This window comes from Gossypium raimondii, chromosome 11 (assembly GCF_025698545.1).
Source record: "Gossypium raimondii isolate GPD5lz chromosome 11, ASM2569854v1, whole genome shotgun sequence".
In the NCBI taxonomy this organism is placed as follows: Eukaryota; Viridiplantae; Streptophyta; class Magnoliopsida; order Malvales; family Malvaceae; genus Gossypium; species Gossypium raimondii.
The window spans coordinates 60,173,608-60,198,078 of NC_068575.1; the positions used below are offsets into that span (position 1 = coordinate 60,173,608).

Consider the following 24,471-nt stretch of genomic DNA (forward strand, 5'->3'; position numbering starts at 1 on the left):
AGAGTAGAGAATATAGTAAATAAAAAAATAAAGTTTTTAGTATCATTTTTGTAAAGAAAACTTTAAGTCCAAAATTAGTAGACTTTAAGAAAATAAAGGTATGTTTTTGGTTATTTATTGAAAAAGAAAATTGGGGATGAAGGCGACGTTGGAGTTTTGTGCTTTTCTTCATAACGAAGATGTTATCTTTGCTCTTTCCACGCAACGTTGATTCGGAAATCAGAAAACTCGGCTCCCATTTTTAGTATTATTAATTCATTGTTTTATCAAAGAATATTCATTCGCAAGACCAACAAAAGCCTTCAGTTTTTCTTTCCCAACTTTGACATCCCCATCTTATAAATTTATTTTTATTCTAATTCCAACTAATTTGAAGTGCGGAAAATCACATTCATTCTCCCATGCTCAGGAAATCAATGAAGTTCTTTGGTAGCTATTTTGAAAATTTTAAGGTTCTGAAATTAGTTTCTTTTATTGAATGGATGGATTTAATTATTGTGTTATTAAAAATTTAAAAAGTGTTATAAGTTTTATGTTGTTCTTTCTATTTTTTTAGATTTTAAAATCTAAATTCAATTGTTATCATTGTTGAAAATTTTCTGTTAAATCTGCTAGTGTGATGTTTTAAAATAAAAGAAAATACTCACTTAGTAAGCCATGCAACTTTAAAAAATGGTGTTGTAGTGAATCTAAATTTAATAAAAAAACTAATAATGTTAATAATTGGATTTGTATTTTTAGATTAAATGGGGCATATTTAACTCACTTGAATTGATTCGATTTGTGGAACAGATAGAGAAGCTCATCTACTTAAAACTTTGATGTCTCAATAAAGAACTCTAATAAAACTAGAGTTATCATGCTGAATATTGTAAATCCAAAGAGACAAGATTGTATAAAGTTTAAATCATTTAGGATTCTCATTTTGCAGATAAGTTTTAATCTTGATGTCAATGTAATTTAAATTATACCGCTAAGTCTACGAGAGCTCAACTATAAATAGAGGTATTCCCCTCATTTGTAATCATCTTATTGTACTTCAATCTTGAATTAAGAAAATATGTTTGAAAGCATTTACTCAAACACTGACGTGCTATATATTATTTTCTTATGACTTTTCTGTTCATTTAAGCCCCTTTGTCGTTGCTTCCGTTTTATTTCGGTGCTTTAAATAAATTATTAATAAATTTTTATTTTCGAGAGTTAAAGGTGATAAAAGCTTGTTTTCAATTATATATTATATAAAAATTAAATTATAGTGTAAACATTGAAACCATGATATGGCTAACAAAGAATCTTGAACCCAAAGGAAGATAAAAACAGTACTGATTCTATTAACAAGTGGGCAAATTTAAAAGCAATACTACATGGGCCTAATGGTCCACTACTGATGTAAATCATAATTGATTATGATTAAAAAGATAAAACAAAGCAAGGTCCCACCGGGAGTCGAACCCAGGTCGCTGGATTCAAAGTCCAGAGTGCTAACCACTACACCATGGAACCGCAAGTTGTCAATGGTTTCACTAATAAAGTTGTAATTTCGAGCTGATTGTACTAACAAAGGATGGTCTTACCATTTGTGTATTTTTTTTTTACTCAGAATCTACCACTTTCTGTATTTTATAATCATCATCATAAACTTTTACATACATATTCATAATTTGTATTATATAAAACTTAGCATATTCGTTAATTTATTATTTAATATTGTCAAATGTTTTCTTTAGACATGATTTTTTCTTCAGTATAATGTCTCATACTAGCTTTAAGCACAATTAATGGTTAGATTTTTAATTTATTTTCCTCTTTGGTTTAATTAATTTCCTCTTCTTCATTTTGTATTTCTTAACATAGACTCTGGACCTTGAAACCTTAGACCATCGACCCTAAACCTTGGGTTCAAGGTTCTAGGTGTGAGGGTCCAAGGTCCAAGGTTTCAAGGTCTAAGATTCAGTGTTTGAGTTTTAGGGTGTAGAGTATAAGATTTAGAGTTCAAGATTCAAGGTCAAGGTTAAAAAATTTACCGAAATAATGTGTCAATAACATGGAAAAAGATGCTGAAATAGCATTAAATAATTGACAAGGGATACAAGATAATATGGTATCTCTATTTCATACAATCATTTCCCTTTATTAACATATATAAAATATGCTAATTAAAATTTTAAATTCAAAAATCAAGACGAAATAACCCTTATATTCTCATCAGTGAATCAAATAATAATATAATCATTTAACTCTATTTTAATAATATATACTTTAAGTAATTCACTAATTAATATATCAAATATAAACCCTAAAACCAAAATTCACATGAACTAAAACCTGTACATAAATAATTGGTATATATCAACAATGATACATCATTACCTTTTATATTGAAACATTACCTGCCTGTGGTTTATTTAATACAGGTTTTGCAACAAATGTTCCAATCTGAACAAAAAGATGTAAACTTGAATGATAGCCGCAAGATTAACAGTATAATATTAGCCTTTTTCCAAGCATTGTTCGCACACTCAGTTTCTAACTAAGTTTAGAGCCGCAAAAATTAAAAGCTTTTTAATATATGCTAAAGCTTGTTTAAGTGCCAAGTTACCCACAGCTTTTCGCTTTCAAAATACTGTCCATGAAAGCAACTAACTTCGTATCCCACTTATATTCAGACTTGCAAATTATAATAAGCCATTTTCAGATTAAACTCAACAATGTATATGTTGCTATCAGTTTTTTTATTATTATTTAAATTACATCACTTCTATCGTTGTTGTAAACATATAATAAATTATATTATCATGATTTTTTAAAAAATAAAATAATACAAAATGAGTTTTCAAATCTGTTGAATCAAAAATCGAGATTTTATTTAATTTAATGATGTTATAATTATATTTTGTGAATTTACTTTACGCGTCTATAGTTTCACATGTCAATGCTTTTAACTGAAGAGGATCATCTTACAAGCTCGATCGATAGACCATATACTTGACATAAATAGAATGCTTGCCATTCGCAAGTCATGCATACTAAACCTTAAGACAACTACAACGACAAGACATCTCGAGAACTCATCTACTCTCATTCTTTCCTTAATCTTTTCCTACAAATGAACTGGTACAAACTGCCATAACCATATCCTTGTATCAACAAATGATTAGTTCTAGTGGTAACTTAAAGATTATATCACCAACCATACATTTAATCAATTCAATTTATGAACTGGTTTTTAACATAATGTTTGATAAAAGAATATGAGAAGCAAAGAAATTGTTTAAAACAATGATCATTAGGGTAATCTTTTAATTAATCAGATGATGGGGTTTGTTTAGAAAATGTTATCATTTCAGGTATAGTTTAACACTTAAACCTACCACTTCAAGTCCCATCTTTACATAAAGCAATTTGTCTTGAAAATGATACATAAAAATTTCGACAACTTTTTTTCCTTCAAGCCTTATCATTTGATTTAATTGGAACACACGTGTGGGAAAATCAACATCAAAGATGAAAAATAAACAGTGAAGAAATGGAGTGAGGTTGAAATCCTCCTCAGTTTCACGCGTGACAAAGTGAAAAAGAAAAGAAAAGAAGACTATATGAGATAGAACGCAATACCAACTTAACATTTTGCTCTTCACCATCATTAAACAAAAAAAGGTTTTGTTAATCACCCTTTAATATTAGTTTTCTTAATTTAAATCTATTCTCACCTTATGACTTCTGCTAAGATAATTACCATCATCGGCCCAAAACCTGAATGGATTTGGGTCGGATCGTAATGAGCTCGCGGGATGAACTTGTAGGATTAACTCACTCTCTTGTGAGGTTATACGTGCATAAAACCTCATAAACACTTGTTGAGCCTAGAGTATGATACGTGTCTATATGCATAAAGCCTACCTAGTATGTTACGTAATGAACAGTACCCATATCATATAAATATACAGATATCACTACTTGAGAAAGATAGAGAAAAATACTCAACAACTTTTATTTAAATTTATTATATATGTTTATTAGTTTATTATTTGTTAATATATTATAATGATTGGTTTTAATCATAATTATACAATATATTAATATTGTATTAACTATAATTATGATTATAATAGTGATTTAAAAAGTGGGAGGGTTTCTTTTAGAGAAATAATTGGTGAATGGTGGACCAAAGGTGAAGCAAGAACAATTTTTTGGGGTTGAATAAAATTTTAATTTTTTATAGTCTATATCTTTATAATTTTTAAAATATTAAATTAAATTTTTATAATTTTAAGGGTTAAAAGTATAATTTTACCTTTATTAATTTAAAATTTTTAAAAAATTTAAGAGTTTAAATAATAATTTTACATTTTAAGGGTTACGGATTGGCCCCGCTTAATGCATTGTTGTCGAAAAACTGTGGAAGGTTGGAACTTTCCATACATTAGCAGGTGGTTAAGTGGGGGAGATTTTGCCTTACGTCACTAATATATATTGGTAGACATGTCAAATTCGTATATGTTTTATTTTGTCGGCCTATTTATAAAGTTTACCTTTCTATTTCATATAAATTAAATTTTTTTAATTTATATCCATTTTCAATAATTTAATTCTAATTCAACATTTTCAGTGCATATATTGGATTTAAAATTTTTTTAAAGATGAAATGACATTAAATTCAAATGAGTGCATAAATATAATAAAAACTAAAATCATAACATATTATATTAAATGATAAAATATAAAATTATATAATATATTAAAGTTACATTTAGATAAAAGTATATTATTAATAAAATATATTAAAATTATTTGATGTTAAATAGTAATTAAAATTATATGTTTATTGAACTTTCATATGGAAATAAAACTTGTAATATATTATATTGCTAAACCCATAAAGAGAGTTAAAATTGGAAATATATGTTCCACTATTGGAGCCTTGTCTGATCAACTGGAAGTTTTATCTCCAGTGAAATTTTCCTCCACAATGTGTAACAATAAACCAGTGTGGGGAGAAGAAAGTATTCTTCAAGATTTCATCTCATCATGGCTAGAAGGGAACCAAAGGGAGACTCAGTAGGTTAGTATAAAATTTGAAAAGATATATAAAAATAATATAAATTAGGGTAATTATGTTTTTCTTCTTTTAAAAATGTTATATATAATCAATTGTTTTTTTTTAATTTTATTTATATTATAGCCCACAGTGTAGGGTAAATAATAATTTAGTTTTAATTAAGAACTGTGATAATAGAAGTATGATAATTATTTGAAACCACATTGAATGTGATTAAAATACATGCCTCCACCTGTCTTTGTGCAGTTGCAAAAATTCGGTGTAATTAGTTACATATATGCTATGGTTGAAAATAATGCAATAATCCACTGCTCAAGTTTCATTCCTTACCTTAAATATAAAAACACGTAGGACTTGGTGTGATATGTTGGGTGCATGGAATTGTACACAACTTACATACCCACTGATGAAAAAGTAAGAATTTATGATGCAACAGCAAAGGGGATGGGCTTCCCTTTCTCTATATAAACGCCATCACCCTGTGCTAGGTTTTCGCATCCCAGCTTTGTTCCAGTGTGAGAGAGTGAGGGAAACAGATAGAGATCATGGGGTTAATTTCTGCAGATAATCCTTGGGTTTTCATCTCTGGTCTCTTAGGTACATTTACACAATATTCCATTGTTTTTCAACTTCACAGTTTTACAATAATTCATTTCTTCTTCTTCTTCTTCTTCTTTTTATCAATGTTATAGGTAACATTTCTTCCTTGGTGGTTTTCCTTGCTCCACTGTAAGATTCTTTCATGGTTGGATTTCTCTTTTTATATACCTAGTTAAAGACGAAAGATGTAATCAAATTGATTGATTTTTTCAGACCAACATTTATCCGAGTTTGTAAGAAGAAATCAACAGAAGGATTCCAATCAATCCCATACGTAGTTTCACTCTTCAGTGCGATGCTTTGGATATACTATGCCTATGTCAAGACCGGAGCTTTCCTCCTTATTACCATTAACTCCTTCGGTTGTGTCATTGAGACCCTTTACATTGCTCTCTACATTACTTATGCGCCAAAGGAAGCTAGGGTGCAACACTCGTCTCATCATTCCTACATATATTTATTTGTATTTTTAAAAGTTAATTAACTCTTTCAATTTGCAAAATGATGCACAGATATTTACCTTGAGGATACTTTTAATGCTGGATTTTGGGGTATTTTGTTCTATTCTTCTAATCACCCACTTTTTAGCCAAAGGTTCCAATCGAGTCCAACTTCTTGGATGGATCAGTGTAGTGTTTGCTACAAGTGTATTTGCTGCACCTTTAAGCATCATAGTAAGCATATATTTAATTGGATTTTATATTTAAAAGTATTGCTAAACCTGAATATCTCACTAATATTATTATTTTTAAATTTATAACAATGTTCTGCAGAGGCAGGTTATTCGTACCAAAAGTGTGGAGTTCATGCCATTTTATTTATCAATTATGCTTACTCTAAGTGCTATTATGTGGCTTCTGTATGGCATATTCCTTAAAGATTTATATATTGCGGTAAGTAATTCATTGAAAAAGACAATCCCTTAAATCTTTCCTTTAAAAGCTTTTGAATTTCTGCTTTAGTTAACAGCTAAAAAGAAGTTGGTGTAAATTATTGACAGATTCCCAATGTTCTGGGTTTCATCTTCGGGATGCTTCAAATGGTGTTACATGCAGTATATAGGAAGCACAAGACAGTGTCCGAGGATGTCAAGTTACCAGAACACTGTGTCGATGTTACAAACGTGAGCACGGTTACGGATTCCGATGATCATCGGGTGCCGGAAACCGTGAGCTCATCCGAGCCACCCCAAGTTCATGATCATAGAATGATTGGGATGACCTGCAAATCACAGAATTATCAACGTGATCAAAGGGACAAAATCATGGATTCCCCTAACCCTAATCCTAACCTGCTAGGAACATGTGAAGCTTGATGGAAGTTGTATACATAAATCTCTCTATTGATGGCTGCATGCAGTATATATATTATATGCACGTATTTCTCTCTCTCTCTCTCTCTCTCTCCCCTGGACTTCTGTAGTATACATATATGCGTGTAACATAGGTATATGTCAACATCTCATGCTTTTACTTTCATATAGGTATATGAATTTCAAAAATCATGAAAAATACTTTAATTTCATTAAGAAAAACATTAGACTCTCACACACTCTTGAATTTTATTAAAATTTTCACATAATTATAATTTTTATACTGGTTATATTTGTTTAATATATATTTTTTGTTTTTTTAAGTTGTGTTGGTTTACCATCATACATAAGTTACAATAAATTAAAAAAAAACATATAATTATTTATCTAATGAAAAAGCTAAGAGGTTTAATTAACACATAAATTCTCAATTACATAAGTGATTAATATTAATAGCAAGAAAGAATTCCATGTGATTGGTTTAAAAGGCACCACCACAACATCTTGGTATTTGGAATGACCTCAAATCTGTATTTCACACGCCCACTCGTTCCCATCGACTCATAAATGGCTGCCCACTGGGCCCTTTTCCTTTTATGTAAATAATAGGGATAAATTAACTTTAGTCCCCCAACTTGAAAACCCTTTTTAATGTAGTCCCTAATATTTTTTCTAATTTGGTAACTTTTCGTAACTTTGATTTACGTGATTACTAGTCACTATCATATTATGTCACATTATTATCTAAAAAATTATTATTTTTATTAAAAATTTAGTGATGATATGACGCAATATCAAATTATCGTATTATTACATAAACCAAAACTAAAAAAGAAATAGTGGAGTTCTGAAACTAATATGAAGAAAAAATTCATAAGACTAATCTAAGAAAAATTACCAAATTAGAAGGCTAAATATGATTTTATCCCTTAATAAGATTATGCTTCATATGTGCAAATTTTGCAAGGAAATGAGCGGAGTCGTAAAAGATTTGAGTGATCGGAAATTTAAAACTTATTACCTTATGTGACGTTTAATATGACAAAATTTTATTTAATACACATGTATTACAATAGTTATACATAAAATAAAAAAATTAGTACAAATTTAAACCTAAAATTAGAAAGATGGGTAAAAACTCTTGTAAAAAAATAAGACATATTTAAAATAAAAAGATATTTTTTTATCTTTTTCAAAAACAAGTCGTGAGTTGCAAAAGTTATTAATTAAATTTAGTTTATTGCTAGCTCATATTAAAATACAGTGAAAAATTAATACTCTTACCAGCTATAGCATTGTTGATTAATCTCGTTTTGAGATAAATGAAATCTTATTATATGTTAAAAGAAAAGTTTGGATACATAGTTTCTAAATTAGGTATTTGTGTTCAAACTCCAACTCCAACTTCAACTCCGAGATTTTTCAATATAAATTTGAGATCAAATTGGATAAAAAGAAAATTTTAATCAAATCAAGTAGTTTTAGAATATATATGCATTTGATTTACGCTCTACTATAAGAGAGGGAATTAAAATTGATAAAATTTGTAAATTTATTGAATTATTTAAAATTAAGATTAAATTGATAAAATATATAAATATTAAAAAGTTAAATGTGTTATAGTATCAAATAAAAAAAGATCACACCGTCATTTCGTCGGTGATTTAGTGAAGAACGAACAAAACAAAACAAAACTAGTAGGAAAACGTTAAAAAGCCCGAAAGTATTTACAGTTTAGTGACCAAAACAAAAATATTCTAAAAATTAAGAGACTGATAGTGTAATTTATCCCAGTTTTTTCAACTTAGATACAAAATGACAATTTCGTTAGTAGCATACTGCGTCAAATATATAGTAAGGTTACCATATGTAATATGGGATGAATATAGGAACTAGTAATCTTACTATATTTAAGACAATATGCTAGCAATGATATATACACACACACACGAACAACCAAAACCAATATTCATGGTAGATCTTCATTACAAAACCAGTTCAAAGACTTTTAAGGTATGGTTTCAAATCTCAAAATCAGTACCACCAAATAGACATTCATATCGGATTCATACCTCGTATCTAGCATTTACACCCAAGTTCAAAAGCATATTCTCCAAATAAAACTAAAAGGATGAGATCACAAGGGTCTATACGTATACTAAAGGTATGAAAATCCAGTATTGTAAACTAATCACTAACCTATTCTTGCTTTAAAGTGGGATTATATATAGAGAGATATCAACATGTATAGGTTGAGCTCGGGTCTTGAATCTTTACGGCTAAGAACAGATGACACGGGAGACAGAAAGAGGGTAAAGGAAGGTGTTGGCGTATTGAAAGGAGACTGTTCCACCATTGATCAATGGTTTCCCGTCGTTCACGAGGCAGTCGTTGTAGTGAAGGCGTCGGAACGTTTTGGGGTTGATGAGACGGGCGGAGCTAAACCAGCCGCAGTTTAAGTGAATTCCAGAGATGTCGCAGCCGGTAAAGCAGATGTTCATGATCTCGACGGTGTAGGTCGGGATGCCAGTGGGGAGTGGCCGAGTGGCTCCCTGGTTGATCACTATATCTGCCTTGGTACACTTCTCCCCTGGAAGTCGGTTCGGTTCCTTCATTGTTGTCCCTGAAAGTATAGGGACTTATTTGAGTAAGTTCTGAAAGGTTAAATTGGTCAACTTGTCTTTTACAACAAAATATCAGTAAAAAACACAAACGTAACCCAACCAATAAGGGGAAAAGCATTTGCAGACAAAATACACTTTCTAAAGGGGGAAAAGGGGAACAGACAGTATTTAACCCCAAAAGGACTGGGTTCAAAAGTGGAACACAATGGCAACAAATTCCTTTAAATGTTCCTTTTCTTACTGTTCAATGAGAAATGAAAATTCAAACAATATTCGAATCCAACCCTAATTTATGATATGATTTTACCAGCTCAAACAAAAATTCGAGTTACACAACCAAATGAGATTTAAAAAGACAAGCTGGCTTCATTACCAAAAAAGATGGCAAGCTAGCATAAAAAAAAGATGGTGCCCAAATTTAGCATCGATCACGGTGAGCTAAAAGGCTTTAAAGAAAAAGCAAAGCTCTCAAGTTTCTATTACGAAAAACAGGCAATCTCTTATTAAAGCTTTGATGGGGATATCATTATCAGACCCCATATTTAAAGATACTATCGACGGTAACTTGTACCATCAATGGCAAGACGACAGACATAGTTAACAAACGCTGGAAACTTTTCCGGGTTCGGAAAAAATGGGTCGGTTCTTTTAGTAGAAATTTCGGGTTGTAGTAAGTAAAAATCAAACCCACACGGACCCCCTCATACAAAAACAGTGACAAAAACCCAGAATAAAACATTCCATATCCTAACTTTTTTGTCATTTTGTTTATGAAAAAAAACAAATGGGTGGATTCTATTTTGTTTCTTTGTATAACTCTACCATGAAGAAGCTTGCGATGTAGTGCAGAAAATGTGTTGTTTCCTTGCTTGATCCTCAGTCCCATCAACTTCAACCCGAATGAACCACTCTCACCTGTAACATGAATCGCAAAAACCAATAAAAGTTAGTATAAAATGAACATAAAGAGACAAAGGGGAAGATGATGGAGAATCCCAAAAGAGTGTATCTATGCACATAAATCAAGCACCTGGAAATAGCACGATGAGGAAGAGGAATAATACGGCGGTGGAAACCGAGGACAGTAGTACCAAAAGGAATCGCCTATTCATCTGTCAAAGTTACCTATATGACATCCGATCCCGATACTCGGAAAACAAAGTCAAAAGGTCAACAAGTAGAGTGGCCTTAAAACGCCATTGAAAAAGATAAGCAGTGATGAGCGGATGAGTGATTCAGATCCTTGAAAATCTGCTTCAAAAACAATGAGGAATCATTTATATATTAGATCAAATAAAAACATCCCATCCGTCAAATTTTTTAAATGAAATCGAAGATGAGAAAACAACCGTCAGATCATCAATAGGGCGATTCAGACTTGACTAGAATAAAAAAAAAAGTCTACCAAAAAGCTACGCTTCACGAGCTCAACTTTAGGCTCCGAAAACAGTAACACCAAAACGACGGCGATTCGTACCTGAACTCTTTTCTAAACAAAAAGTTATCAAAAACCCATTTTCATTTCATTTCGAAAAATTTAAAAGCCTTTTTTTACTTGTAGTGCTAAAAATGGAAGTTTTCTCGAGAGAAGGCGAAAGAAATGTTTGCAATGAAGAAGAAAAACAATTGACTCTAAGACTACAAAAAAATGAAAGAAAAAGGAAAGTGGTGAGTTCACTGAGAGCAGTCGACAAAGCAGAGACTTACACTACAAAAAAGATGCAAGAGAAAGAGAGAGAGAGAGATCAGATCACCAGACCATATAGAATTGCATGATATTATAATAATAATCGATTTTATTTCCTCTTTTGCAAGTATATTTGAAACGACAAAAATTGCAGAAGAAGATCATGAAAGACAGAAATGACAAAACAGCAAAAATCCCAAAAAAGTCGTTCGCATTTATTGAACTAAAATCCAAATTTTCAATAAAATAATCCCCTTTTTTTTCGCATTTTCGAACCAAGAAGCATAGAAAAAAACAAAGAGAAAGCTTCTTGACTTCACCTTACCTTAGGAAATCGAGATATAGTAAGGATGGATCGGAGAGTACAATCAACTACGAAACGCGTGCGTTTTAGGGGTGGGTTGTTTAATCTGATTTGGCTTGAGAAATGGAGTTGAGAAAAAGGAAGAAGACAAAGGAAAGAGCAGCGGGTAATTTATGTAGTTGTCAAAATTGTTTTTTTAAACGAACCATGGTTAGAAGTGCACGTGGCGTTTTGAAAGGAAAAAAGGTTGATTAGATTAAAAAGTGTGGACAAAGTCACGTGCGGCCAAACACAGAATTTATTAAAGCGTAAGGGTAGTTGACACGCGCCTTCCATAAGGAATGTATTGTATTTGCTCTTTGTATGCTGCAAAGCTGTTCCCCAATCAGGTCGGTTCTTAGATTCCTGTTTTCATTGTTTTATTAAAAACTTTGCTGATATTATATTAAATATTTGCTCAAAAATAAATATATAGATATTTGATATCCCCAAAATATATATTTTTTCTCTTTCAGGGTTGAGGCATCCTTTAACAGAAGAAAAATTATGTTGGATTGACATGATGTGATGATACACTAGAAAAGGGAAAAAGGTCAAAACAACAATGGGGTAATAGAGGATCGAAAGTGTTTTTTAAGTAAATTTAAAATTTTTTAAATTATAATATTTTAAGTTCCGAAAAAATGTTTTGATTTTATATAAAAATATAATAAAATAAAATACTTTTATAATAGTGTAATTTATTTTGTAAAAAAATACAGATAAGAATAATCTTCGAAAGAAAAAATATATATATTAATATAAGCTGAGTAAACAAGAAATGTACTATGGGGGTTATTAAGCTGGTTTTTATGGGGACCATGAGATGAAAAAGTAGAGAGAAAGTGGAGAGTTATTTCGCAGCAATCCTAGAGACTAGAGAGACAGAGAAACATTCTGAGAAAGGGGTTTCCTTGGGTTCTTTTTCATGTTTAGTAGAGGGATTAATAAATAAATAAATAATTATTTGAGAAATAGTAAGGTCTGATTCATGTTGAGGACCAGAAATGTGTCATCAATTGGCTAGTAATAGGGTCATGTGGACACCATGCGACACAGACAGAAACACCGGTCGGAAACATCCACATGAAACCAGAGCCTGCCACTGCCACTGCCACTGCTGTTAGCCTCTGCGCTCTAGGCCTCGGCTTTTAGCCACTTACCACATTTACCCATTGCCTAAAACTTTTATACAGTGGCAGACAAGTGATGAACAACATTTTCAATGCAAATAATAATATTAATAATAAAAGGTTGTTCGCATTTTTGCAAAATTTATTATCAAGACTGGAATCTTAAATTTAAAACTTTTTTTAATGCTTTATATTATATTTTCGATATTCTAGTCTATATTGGGAACTCTCTCTTTTAATAATGTTTTATATTATAAGATCGTGCATTTTAGAAAGATTTTAACTAAAGGGAGTATTTGGTATATTAATATTTTTTATTTCATAAATAATTTTTAAAAATTATGTGTTTTTAATATATTTTTAATATTTTACTATACTTTTATGACATTTGTCAACCATCTAATTTTATAAAGTCTAAAATTTTATTGATAATATACTAAATATTTCTCATTAATTAAAATTTAAAAATTCTAAAAAACGATAATTAACGTTTTAGAAAAGACATTCAATAAATATCTAAAGATTAGATGGTCAGGATTACGGTTTTTTACCTCATTAATATAAAATTTTTTTAATTATATTCCAAAATGATATTCCCATGACATTATTTTTCAAAATAGGATGAAATGAATAGTGACCGAAGGGTAAGCATTCGATGTCGCTAAGCATATTGGTGCCATCGTATACAATCCCTCCACCGTTAAAATATTAATTTTTTTGTATAACAGCCTAATGATTGAGCAACAAAAAAATGGATGGTGCCACTGCCTTCTCAGGCACCACCCCTCAACACTGTTCATTTCACCCCATTTTGGTAAATAACGTCATGGGTAAAGGCGAAGGCAGAAATTTTTTTAGGAGAGTTGAAATTAAATTATAATTTTTACGATAGTAAGAATGCAATTTCATCATTTTAATAGCATTTATCTTTATAATTTTTAAATGATTAAATCAAATTTTAATTTTTTTAGGGGAGCCAAAGTGTAATTTTACCTTTACTAATTTTAAATTTTAAAAGTTTCAAATGGCCTAAATAGAAATATTTCCATTTTAAGAGAGCCAGGACATCTGTCAACTCCCTAGTTTCGCCCCTGGCAATGGGGATACCAATTTGGATTTTTTTTTTTAGATTATTACCGTAAAAAAAAACCTCAGGTTACCTATGGGACCAATCCACTTGATTCAAGCCTTGAACAAATCTTTCTGATTCCCAATTTAGTGATTATTATTTGGGTAAATTCTATTAGTAGTACCTTAACTATATTTTATTTTATTTTTTGGTCACTTAATTATTTAATTTTGTCTTTTGATCACCCAATTATCTCGGATTTTTGGTGTTCTCATATTTACATTAGCTAGTCGATGACTAAAAAATAAATTTAAATAATTAAGTAACCATTTTGTAACTTTTCATAATTGGTTCACAAAAAAAACCTAATTAAGTTACCTCTACTGTAATTTACCATTATTATATTTTTATTTAATGTCAATTGTAAAAATCAATTATTTACATGTTAAATGAATAATGTATTCAAACATTTTGGTTGCCTCACTCATGTATAAACCTACTTAACAAAAATTGCCATACCTTGAATCATCAAATTAGAAATAAATTTTTAAATCTGATATATTTAGTATTTAATATTTACATTTTTTTGTAAATTCAACCATTGTTATTTTTAATTAAATTTGACCTCAATTTTTAAAAAGTTAAATTTAACCATCAACCTTTTCAAAAATAGTCAAATTAATGCTTCTTTATCGAAAATATTGACTAAAATATAAAATTTTTAAACATGACAACCCACATGGCAATTCACGTGTATTTCATGCTTCTTTTTGAATTGTTACGAGCTTTATATATATATATTTAAAAATTTGATTTTTAAAAATTTTAAATTATTTGTTGATGTGGCATATAAGATAAATAGTGATATCCATGTCCGCATAAAGTGCATGTGAATTATCATGTGGGTTGCCATACCAGCATCATTAAAAAAAATGTTTTAGTCAGTATTTTCGTTAAAATAAAAGTAAATTAACTTTATTTTAAAAAAGTTAACAGTCAAATTTACCTAAAAAAGAATAAGGTCAATTGACAAAAAATATAAACGTTGATAGCAAAATTTATCATTGTACCGTTTCCAAAAGATAGAGGGTTAAAAAAAGTGATGCCACTATTGGCCTTCAATTGTACAAGGGATAATATATTTTTTGACCCCTGAACTTGACAATTAGATTCACTTTGATACTTATACTGGCACTTGAGCTTGACAACTACATCTATTTTAGTCCCTAAACTTGAAAAATATAAAAGTTTGATGATGTGGCACTTTGAGATTGTGCCATATCATCACTTGAAAATTTTAAAAATTATATAAATTTTCAGATGATGGTGTAGTATAATCACAGAGTGTCACATTTTGTATTCTAATAACTGGATCGATGGCTGAAAAGGTTAGACTCAAAGCACTAATTTAGATTCAATCAGTTTGATCAATTTCATTGTCAAACCAACAATAATTAACTAAATAATTAAAAATTCATAAAAATCTAAAACAAACACTTTTTTTATTAAATCGGTTAAAACTATCAATTTTTGTCCCGATTTTCGATTTTTACTTATTTCAAGTAGTTTTCAAGCCCATCGGTTCAATCTATTTGTATGGATCGTTATACTAATCAGTTATTGATCTAGCCCTACTCAAGTAACATTGGTCACATCATTAAATCTTAACAAAATCTAAATTTAGAGACTAAAATAGATTTAGTTACACATACCAAAGTAGACCCAATAACGTACACATACTAAAGTAAACTTAATTGTTAAATTGGAGCGCTAAAAATTATATTATGATTCTTTTAAAAACTATAAAAATTTTAAATAACTTTTAAAAATGCATCTTGTTCCTTCATAAAATTTAAAATTCAATGCCGACCCTTAAAAAATTGACGACGGATCTCATACCCCTGGCCGTCTACTCTGGTGCTTGCATGAGTGTTGACCATTAAGTCTAAGCCTTCCTATAAATAAGAGAGCCGGGTTTGGAATTGCTTTGCATCGGCTCTTGTGACAAAATTTCCGAACCATGCTAAATTCAACAAGCATCTGGTTCTCATGTCTGAAGCATCAATGCTAGGATGTTCTTGGAATGTTATGCTGCCTGCAATGGCCGTTTTGTTCGCCTGAACTGCCATGGCGTAATGGCATTTAAGTAGATGAACAACAAAGTTTTTTTATTTATTTATTATTTATTTTGCAACTGTTAAAGACCAGAGATGGTGTTACTTGGTAAGAAGATTATAGTATCAAGCACTCTCAGCCACCAAAAAATTGCCATAATGGACAAAGACAACCAAATAGATAGACTTGACCAATTTCATAAACTTCAACGATAGCATTAACGAATTATGATTTTGATGATATCACATTAGACCAAACATATTCCAAAAAGATGATTACAAACAAGAAGAGAATTGTAGCAGCCAAGTATATAGATCAGTAGTTCGTAGTACCTATGATCATAGATGTATAAAGTAGACCTCAAAATGGAATAACATCAAACAAGACACACGCAGCTTGGGTGAAGTATCTGATGCTTCTCTAAGAACCAACATTTCTTTGTTTTGTTTTGGTGCAGCTTAATGATTTTTACCCTTGTAAAACAAGAAGGATAAAGAATCGCATTCAATCCTGAACTGATAGTTTAATTTATGAAATAGACATCTTTTTTTAGTTTTTAAAATTCAACCAATCATTGATGGGTCCTTGCATATGTTGGTTACAATTATAGTTATGTTATGCCTCTTCAGATTTGGACACATGTTAACAGGATAAGTCACCTGAGAAACGCTCATTAGCAGCTATCCATTGCTCATTGGGTAACCTACCTCCTGAATGGTTTGTCTTCATTCAACCTCTCGCTTCCTTCAAAAAGGTTTCGTCAATCTATCTTTGTGAACAGGCTACCCGCTCCTCAAGGCATCTACATGCTCCCTTAAGAGACAAGGGAGAACAGATCCCACCATGCTATAAATACCCTCCAAATCTAAGAAGGAGAGGGGCTAAGCAAACCTATCAAAACATTTTACATTCTTTGTTCCCGTAGCAAACTAGCAATTGCCTTCTTCTGCTTTCTACCTGATGAGGGTGAACTGACCTGCTTTGCTCTACAGCTTTCTCTCTTTTATATTAAATATCTTAAATAAAATGAAATACCATATTAAATATCTTAAATAACATGAAATATTTGATTTCTCTCTTTTATATGTAGAAAGGTCCAACAAGCCCAAAACTTTCGACAACTGGCCCAAACTTGGGCTTTTTTTCTTATATAATTATAAACCCTAATTTTTCGTATTTTCTCCTTCGTTTAGGGTTTTCCTTCGCCGTTTCCATCTAACTCAAAAAAACATTAGAAAAAGCTTCAGGAGGTTCCGAAAATGGTAAATCCGAAAACTCCGTTTCAATTTTTTTTAATTTTCATTTTGTTGTGTTGTTTCTTTAAATTCTATCCGCGAATGCTCTTTCATTTATGCTTGTTTCTGCTTTAGATTCAGTTCAGTAAGCTTTTTATTTGAGCTATTTTTTTGGACTAAATGTCGTGTGGAATTTAATTGGTGGGTTAGAACCTTAGAAGGTTATCGTAAATACTCGGTTTAAATGTTATTTGTTAAATTCTAGTAAAAAAAAGAGGTTCATTTTATTATAAATTACAAATACAATGCAGCTATTGGTATAGTGTTGTTAAAAGTGATCTCATTGAAAGAGTAGTGTAAGTCATTGTTTAGTTAAAAGGACTGATATTTGTGTTGGTCAATGTCGAGTTATTGAAATTAAACATGTGAAGTTTATTTGTATTTAATGTTTAAAGAATTCAACAGTGGCTCTTTGTACGTTAGTTTAATGGTTTGATCCTCGTTATTAATTGACGTGTTCCTTTCAAAGGGATTGGGATAGTCTTCCTGTTCTTATTTGATTTGTTGTTAAATGCAGGCCCCAAAGAGAGGAGGAAAGGTAGTTGTGCCGGCCAAGAAGAAACAAGTAATTTTCAAATTTTTCATTAATTTTTATCATATGGATGATCTCTTAAATTACTTGATTACGGTTGTCTCACTATCTGTTCTTTTCAATTTTGGAAATTAGGAGAAGGTTGTGAACCCATTGTTTGAGAAGCGTCCAAAGCAATTCGGTATTGGAGGAGCTTTACCTCCAAAGAAGGATCTGCACCGTTTTGTGAAGTGGCCTAAGGTTGTTCGCATTCAAAGGAAAAAGAGGATCCTTAAGCAGAGGTTGAAAGTCCCACCAGCACTGAACCAGTTTACAAAGACTCTTGATAAAAACCTTGGTACGTGATAAAATCTTCGCCTTTAAGCTGAATGGGTTACATTTCTATTAAATCCATTCGTGTTAGCCTGAAAACTCTGCTGTGTTTGTTTTTTTATCTTGTGTTGCTATCGTATGTTCTTTGTTTTTGTAGCCTCTTCCATTCCTGTTCTATTTCATTTGCCTGCCCTACTGCAGAATTCCTTTTTCTGTTTATAATGATTGATCATGAATTTGTGATTATAAGTTGGTTATTTTATGTCCAAATGTAGCAACAAGTCTGTTCAAGTTGCTCCTCAAGTATAGGCCGGAGGACAAGGCGGCCAAGAAGGATCGTCTCCTGAAGAAAGCCCAAGCTGAGGCTGAAGGAAAAGCTCCCGAATCAAAGAAGCCAATTGTTGTAAAATATGGACTCAACCACGTTACCTACCTCATTGAGCAGGTTGCCTTCCTGTTTTTCCATATTTTCATCAGTTTATCTGGAGTGTACCATGTATTCTGTTTATCGCAAAATTATTAAAAACAATGGTCTTCTGTTCTTTTTTTATTATGCCCTGGTAGAACAAAGCACAATTGGTAGTTATTGCTCATGATGTGGATCCCATAGAGTTGGTAGTATGGCTCCCTGCATTGTGCAGAAAGATGGAGGTTCCATACTGCATTGTGAAGGGGAAATCACGTTTGGGATCGGTAATTGTCTTATGCATTTTTGCCATTTGTAGAGTTTAAAGCTACTAGGTTACTTATTTGTGTTGATGCTACCATGGCAGATTGTCCACAAGAAAACTGCTTCCGTCTTATGCTTGACCACTGTCAAGAATGAGGATAAGCTGGACTTCAGCAAAATCCTTGAGGCTATCAAGGTACGAATTGAACCTTACCTGCAATATTTTCCAAATTCCAAATATATGAAGTGTATAGGGATTTGAAGCATATATTAACCTAGTAAAATGAGTTACAAAATCAGCAAAAGAATTAAATATTTTAGTAATATACCCAGGCTGTGATGGGCAGAATTTAACTAAAATTGCCCCAACCCTAACTAAAATATATTAAAAATAGTTACAAAGCACTAAAAACAATCAACTAATGTGGCAGGCAAACTTCAATGACAAATACGATGAGTACAGGAAGAAGTGGGGAGGTGGTATCATGGGGTCCAAGTCACAGGCCAGAACCAAGGCAAAGGAGAAGCTTCTTGCAAAAGAAGCTGCACAGAGGATGACTTAGAAATACCGTAGTTTCTCCCAAAGGCAGCTTTAGTTGGATTTTACTTTTATTTTCTATTTTTCTTGATTGATTAAATGGCCCTGAGTAGTCAGCTGCAACTGGTGTTTAAGTGGATTTGTTTTCCCCTTTATTGATTTTGATGGAATTGTCATTAGAAGTTCATCTTTTAACGTCGCCTTTCATTTTATATTTCTTATTGAACTGTATTCTCATCTTATTAGGAAAGGTTTTCTGTTGAGTTTTTTGTCCTGGTTTCTGATTAATGTTATATAGATTATGAGATGTATATGTATACTTTTTTGGTATTTGGGGCTTTCATGAATTGGTCAACTTTGTTGTCCCACCTTGACCCTACTATTGTTCCGAGACCAATGATAGGGTTCAGGTTGAAGACGGGACTCCAAAAGGTGTTACGGCTGGTTGTTAAGGGGAAGAACAATGGTGGTGGGAATGTGGATAGTGGAGTCAAGTTGTGGCCTCTGTTGGTATGTCTTTGGTGATTTGAAGAGGGCTGTATTGTTGCAGTTGTGGGGGATAATTGTGACTCTGAATGCTGTGAATATAACAAGGCAATTCTTTTAATCTTGATTGCTTTCAAGCTTAATTTTAGCTTGGAATCGTTTGATCCCCGAATTATCCAAAGAATACTGCTTTACTAATGGGATTTTTCGCTTGATTTTGTAGGTATAATCACATTTTACTTGTTACTAACTTCGTCTCTTTTATCAATCTATTATTAGAAGAAATTTTCAGTAGAAACATCATAGTTAGTTTAATTGAGGATCCAATGCGACTCGAGGAATACATTTTTCATCTCTTTGTTGTGTATGTACGCGTGCGTCCAATTTTCGCATAAGAACGTGCTTATACTCGTTATATTTTTTGGGTCTCCATCGTTCTTTCGCTCGGCTCTCTAATATGAAGTACCCAAGCCATTGCTTCGTTTTTCTTGTAGCCGCCAACTGTTAAAACGGGGTAGGAAATTACTTCTTCCATTGCGCTGTTGTTACTTTCTCTTACTAAGCTAGTTGGAACCCATACCCTTTGAGTGATGTACTCCTCCGCTTCCCTAATGATCGTTAGCGGATTCAAGCTGATTATTTATAATATATAATATTACAATATAAAAAATAAAAATAAAAACAATAAATCAATTAACTAATTTAGCCGACGGAATCAACTACCATCAAGTGGGTGGAGGGTAAAAATCATTTCATATTACGAAGGGATGATGATGGATCATGGGCGATATAATATAGCAATAATCACACGCCCAACTAGAATCATAAATGAGCAGTTTAAAGTTTCATAACCATCCTATTTATAGACTCCAGTTGCAACCAGGGGAAGGACAGATGTGACACATCCAGCACCGTAGAATATCCTTTTTTTCACAAAATAAAAAAAATTTTATTTTAAGAATATTTGTATTTTTTATATTGTAACAAATTTTTTAAAAATACATTAAATAATAAATTTTGAACTCAAAATATTGCATATATACCATTTCCACTAAAAATATGTTTAGTTCTTATATCGAATTTTTATAAATTTATTGTATATATATAATTTTTTTACTGAAGCTACCTAATCTAATTAGAATAGATAGAATTAAGAGTTTATTACATAAGTAATAATGGATTTTTTCAACTTGCCGGTGATTCCTAGACTATATATGTAGCTTCTTCTTTTTTAAATAAACAATATATCTATATGTAGTTATTAAGTTTAAATTTGACTTTTTATGGAAAGTTTAAATTTGATTATAGACTTTTATATAATATGATTGTTTACATAGTAAAATCAGCATAAAGCGAAAAACAAAGATTATATTAATTCTTTAAAGAACCAAAATAATCTAGCTAAGTCTCGTGCTGATTGCGGAGATTCTCCAAACTAATGGATTCCTGTGAAATTTGTCGCCGAAAACTTAGCCATATGGTTAAAAACTGTATTTTGAGACCTCGGAATGTGACGAATAAGGACCTTCCAATTACGACTTAACAAACAATGAATAAGACGTAATTCCACCAAATTACTCTCAATAGATCCACCGGCTAAAAGCATCTCTACTAAAAGGGCATTATCACATTTTAATTCCAATTGTCGATAAGCTTAAACCCTCTAATATGACTCTTGCTTCGATTTTGAGATACTTAACTTCAAATTTTATTTTAATGGAATTTTTCGGTATTAATTAAAAATATTAAAAATTTATTTTAAAAAACAAAATTGAACTTATCAATTATACATTAAGACACTCAAATTATTTAAATTTGAGGTGCAATGAGATTAAAAAAAAAATTCCAAGTCACTTCTAAGCTCATATGTTTTTTTTTAACACTCTAGATTTTTTAATCAAATAATTTAATTTCACCATGATATTCTTGTGTATTAGCCAAGTCAAAACTTCCATATGAAGATTTTATTTAATTTCTAATGGCGTAGAGGACAGTGTCGGCTAGGGAAAAAAAGACCAAGTCAAAGATGGGCAGAAGGTGGATTTTTTTTTGGGAGAGTAATAAATAAAGGGTCATTTTCATGAATAATAAATATTATACAGTATTTAATTGTTAAATCCAAGACGACAGCCACAAATTTTACATTATAAAATATTTGCAGTTACGATGGAAAAAGACAAAATAAAATTTTTAATTAATATTTCAACACTAAATTTTATTATACTGGTATATAAAATAATAATTCTTTGTTTAAAAAGCAAAAGATAACTCAGAAAGAAGAGAAACATGTTATGAAATGTGAAACACATTTTGTCCTAAGCATCCTCTTCTTTGTACTTTATTTTTTTTTTGATCTTTGTTTAAGAAAGTTTGAAAGCAACAATCAGGCTGTTCCTATTTTCCCTTCTTTCTCAACATCATTTCATATTTCAAACAATCTCTAAAATTCATATATATATAGTATATTATTATATTGTAAAGCAAATCTGTTGAAGGCAAAACTCCTTTCCCTTTCTTACAATTTTTTTTTTTAAAATTTTTCTCTTTGCTTTTCAGCTACTTTAAATTGTATTTTAATGGAGTCTTTGTCAGTGATTCAATGGCTTGAAAAGAGAAAACAGCTCTTCTTGTTTGTCTGCAACTGTAAGTGCCCCCCTTTCTTACAATCTTTCTTATTTGTTTATTATATCTTTATCCCTCTGTCTCCTTTCGTTTTTTTTTTTTTTACTTCCAATCTTCTTGGAATTGTATTTGTTGCTATATAAAAACATGTCTTTTTTCTTCTTCCCTTTTTGCTATTTATTTTATTCTTGTTCATCTAAACTATATTAATGTCGGATCTGACAAAGGGTGTGTCTGATTTTGGGATTTCATTGTGGAGTTTATAGTTCAATACCCATAATATTTCAATAATTATTTTTTGGCATTTTTAGCTATTTTCTATAGCAATATTGACTCCTCTTCTTTTTTCTTATTTAAAAGGAGTTTTATATTAGGTGAGAACAGTAGGAAGAAGCTTAACAAACAAGGTGTTGAAGTGAAGGGGTTCTTTATTTTAATGGACTGGAACTTGAAAGCTACATCAGGGGATTTTACTGAATTTGTTCAGGAAACTGTATCAAACGCAGACACTGATATCATCAATGGCAATGAATCAAATAGCTATAAACTTCTTAACTCTATAGGGGATTTTAGAGTTGATTTGAAGCTTGGCCAAGTAGGAAATTCAGGTGAATTACCTTCTAACAAATGGAAGGAACCCAGAGTTCTAAAGATGGAATCTTCTTCTTCGAGTTCGAAGAAATTTCGACCTACTAATATCGGGACTCATCCGGTTGTGTGCCTCGTTGACGAATGTAATACGGACCTTAGTAATTGTAGGGACTACCATAGGCGACATAAGGTGTGTGAGCTCCATTCTAAGACTGCTGAAGTTATGATCAATGGCCTAAAGCAAAGATTCTGTCAACAATGCAGCAGGTCCTTACTCGTGTTTTCAGTTCCATCTGTTTTTAGAGGTTGGATCATTGTGGGTTTCCCAGATTCCTCGACGGTAACTTGGCTGTTTTTTTTGTAGGTTTCACTCACTGGAGGAGTTCGATAACGGGAAGAGAAGCTGCAGGGCACGTCTCGATAGACACAACCGGAGACGAAGGAAGCCTCAACCGGATCCCCTCTCACATTCTCGAAGCTATTTCTCCAATTACCAAGGTTAGCTTATGACTATGATGCTTGAATGAAATCAATTAGGACATATATCCTATGATGTTTGCATTCAATTTGCTTTGCTTTTATATTTAATGAACTTGTTTGAATCAATACAAATGCAACATTTCAGGTTCCCAAATGTTGCCATTCTCTGGTTTGCAAGTATATCCATCCACCAGTGTGGTGAAAACTACATGGCCCGAATCTCGGTATCTCAACCTGAAGCAACCACCTGCGAAACAAAACCTTCTTCTAGGATCCTCTTCAAGCAATTACAGAGAAGGTAAGCAGCAATGCTCATTCTTGCAAGGCAAGAATCAAACACCTGTGAAAGCTTCCATTTGCCAGCCGGTCCTCGGGGGTGTTGCACCTTTCTCAGAAGGCAATGGGGGCTGCCAGAGCATGTTGTGTGACAGGTTAACAACTCAAGTTCGGGATTCGGATTGTGCTCTCTCTCTTCTGTCATCTCCACTGTTGCATACATCTGGGATCGGGTTGAGTAACATGGTGCAACCTCAGTCATTCCCCTTGGTGCAATCCTTGGGTCCGAGCCTACAAGACCACATTATAGAGCCAATGGGTTCGGTCATTGCTAATGGCAGGGAGACTACGGTCCATGGCTCAGGAATGTTTCACATGGGTTCTGGTGGATCATCTGCAAGTGAACCCCCTGAAAATCTTGGCTTTCATTGGCAGTAGGAAATTTGAAAGTCACCGTAACAATAAATTGCCAAAGCTATAATATTGGTACATTCGAATTTAAACTCGAGTTTCGGGGTTTTTTTCAGGTGTGTTTTAATTTGGAGATGTTAATCTATTGAATGTTTTTCTTAAAAGTAGATGCGAGTATTACTTTGATTAAACTTTGGGTCCCGATAATAGACATTTAGTTGGAATGATACATGCAATCATTTTTGTAGTGGAGAGAATCATGTTTGGATTTAGATTGTTTAGAATTTATATTAATTTAGGTTTGATGATCTAT

The 24,471-nt window shown here is 31.8% G+C and overlaps 4 protein-coding genes and 1 non-coding gene across 8 annotated transcripts; 3 read left to right on the forward strand and 2 right to left on the reverse strand.

The window, feature by feature from the left end:
- Positions 1 to 1,434: 1,434 nt before the first annotated feature.
- TRNAQ-UUG (transfer RNA glutamine (anticodon UUG)) lies at positions 1,435 to 1,506 on the reverse strand. The gene has a single exon. It is a non-coding gene; the product is annotated as a tRNA-Gln (tRNA).
- Positions 1,507 to 5,562: 4,056 nt separating this feature from the next.
- On the forward strand, positions 5,563 to 7,207 carry LOC105802113 (bidirectional sugar transporter SWEET12). The gene is made up of 6 exons (XM_012633570.2): positions 5,563 to 5,659; positions 5,755 to 5,791; positions 5,876 to 6,086; positions 6,175 to 6,336; positions 6,436 to 6,555; positions 6,663 to 7,207. The coding sequence occupies exons 1-6, from the start codon at positions 5,608 to 5,610 to the stop codon at positions 6,975 to 6,977; spliced, it is 897 nt and encodes a 298-aa protein (XP_012489024.2). The 5' UTR covers positions 5,563 to 5,607; the 3' UTR covers positions 6,978 to 7,207.
- A 1,718-nt stretch (positions 7,208 to 8,925) lies between these two features.
- LOC105802117 (protein TAPETUM DETERMINANT 1) lies at positions 8,926 to 11,747 on the reverse strand. Of its 3 annotated transcripts, none has more exons than XM_012633575.2 (4): positions 11,611 to 11,747; positions 10,629 to 10,849; positions 10,421 to 10,513; positions 8,926 to 9,597 (listed from the first exon to the last, which is right to left on the reverse strand). In XM_012633575.2, the coding sequence occupies exons 2-4, from the start codon at positions 10,708 to 10,710 to the stop codon at positions 9,254 to 9,256; spliced, it is 519 nt and encodes a 172-aa protein (XP_012489029.1). In that variant the 5' UTR covers positions 10,711 to 10,849; positions 11,611 to 11,747; the 3' UTR covers positions 8,926 to 9,253. The 3 variants fall into 3 exon arrangements, with proteins under 3 accessions (XP_012489029.1, XP_012489032.1, XP_052480303.1); XM_012633578.2 differs by having other exon boundaries at positions 11,606 to 11,741; XM_052624343.1 differs by lacking the exon at positions 11,611 to 11,747 and adding an exon at positions 10,948 to 11,469.
- A 5,345-nt stretch (positions 11,748 to 17,092) lies between these two features.
- Positions 17,093 to 19,561, forward strand: LOC105802114 (60S ribosomal protein L7a-2). The gene is made up of 7 exons (XM_012633571.2): positions 17,093 to 17,207; positions 17,758 to 17,805; positions 17,908 to 18,109; positions 18,360 to 18,529; positions 18,649 to 18,777; positions 18,858 to 18,950; positions 19,186 to 19,561. The coding sequence occupies exons 1-7, from the start codon at positions 17,205 to 17,207 to the stop codon at positions 19,315 to 19,317; spliced, it is 777 nt and encodes a 258-aa protein (XP_012489025.1). The 5' UTR covers positions 17,093 to 17,204; the 3' UTR covers positions 19,318 to 19,561.
- Positions 19,562 to 22,079: 2,518 nt separating this feature from the next.
- Positions 22,080 to 24,468, forward strand: LOC105802112 (squamosa promoter-binding-like protein 13A). 2 transcript variants are annotated; one of them, XM_052624439.1, is made up of 4 exons: positions 22,080 to 22,421; positions 22,764 to 23,258; positions 23,356 to 23,489; positions 23,617 to 24,468. In XM_052624439.1, exons 2-4 carry the CDS (start codon positions 22,837 to 22,839, stop codon positions 24,183 to 24,185), a joined length of 1,125 nt encoding a protein of 374 aa, XP_052480399.1. In that variant the 5' UTR covers positions 22,080 to 22,421; positions 22,764 to 22,836; the 3' UTR covers positions 24,186 to 24,468. The 2 variants fall into 2 exon arrangements, with proteins under 2 accessions (XP_052480399.1, XP_012489021.1); XM_012633567.2 differs by having other exon boundaries at positions 22,081 to 22,421; positions 22,761 to 23,258.
- Positions 24,469 to 24,471: the final 3 nt, after the last annotated feature.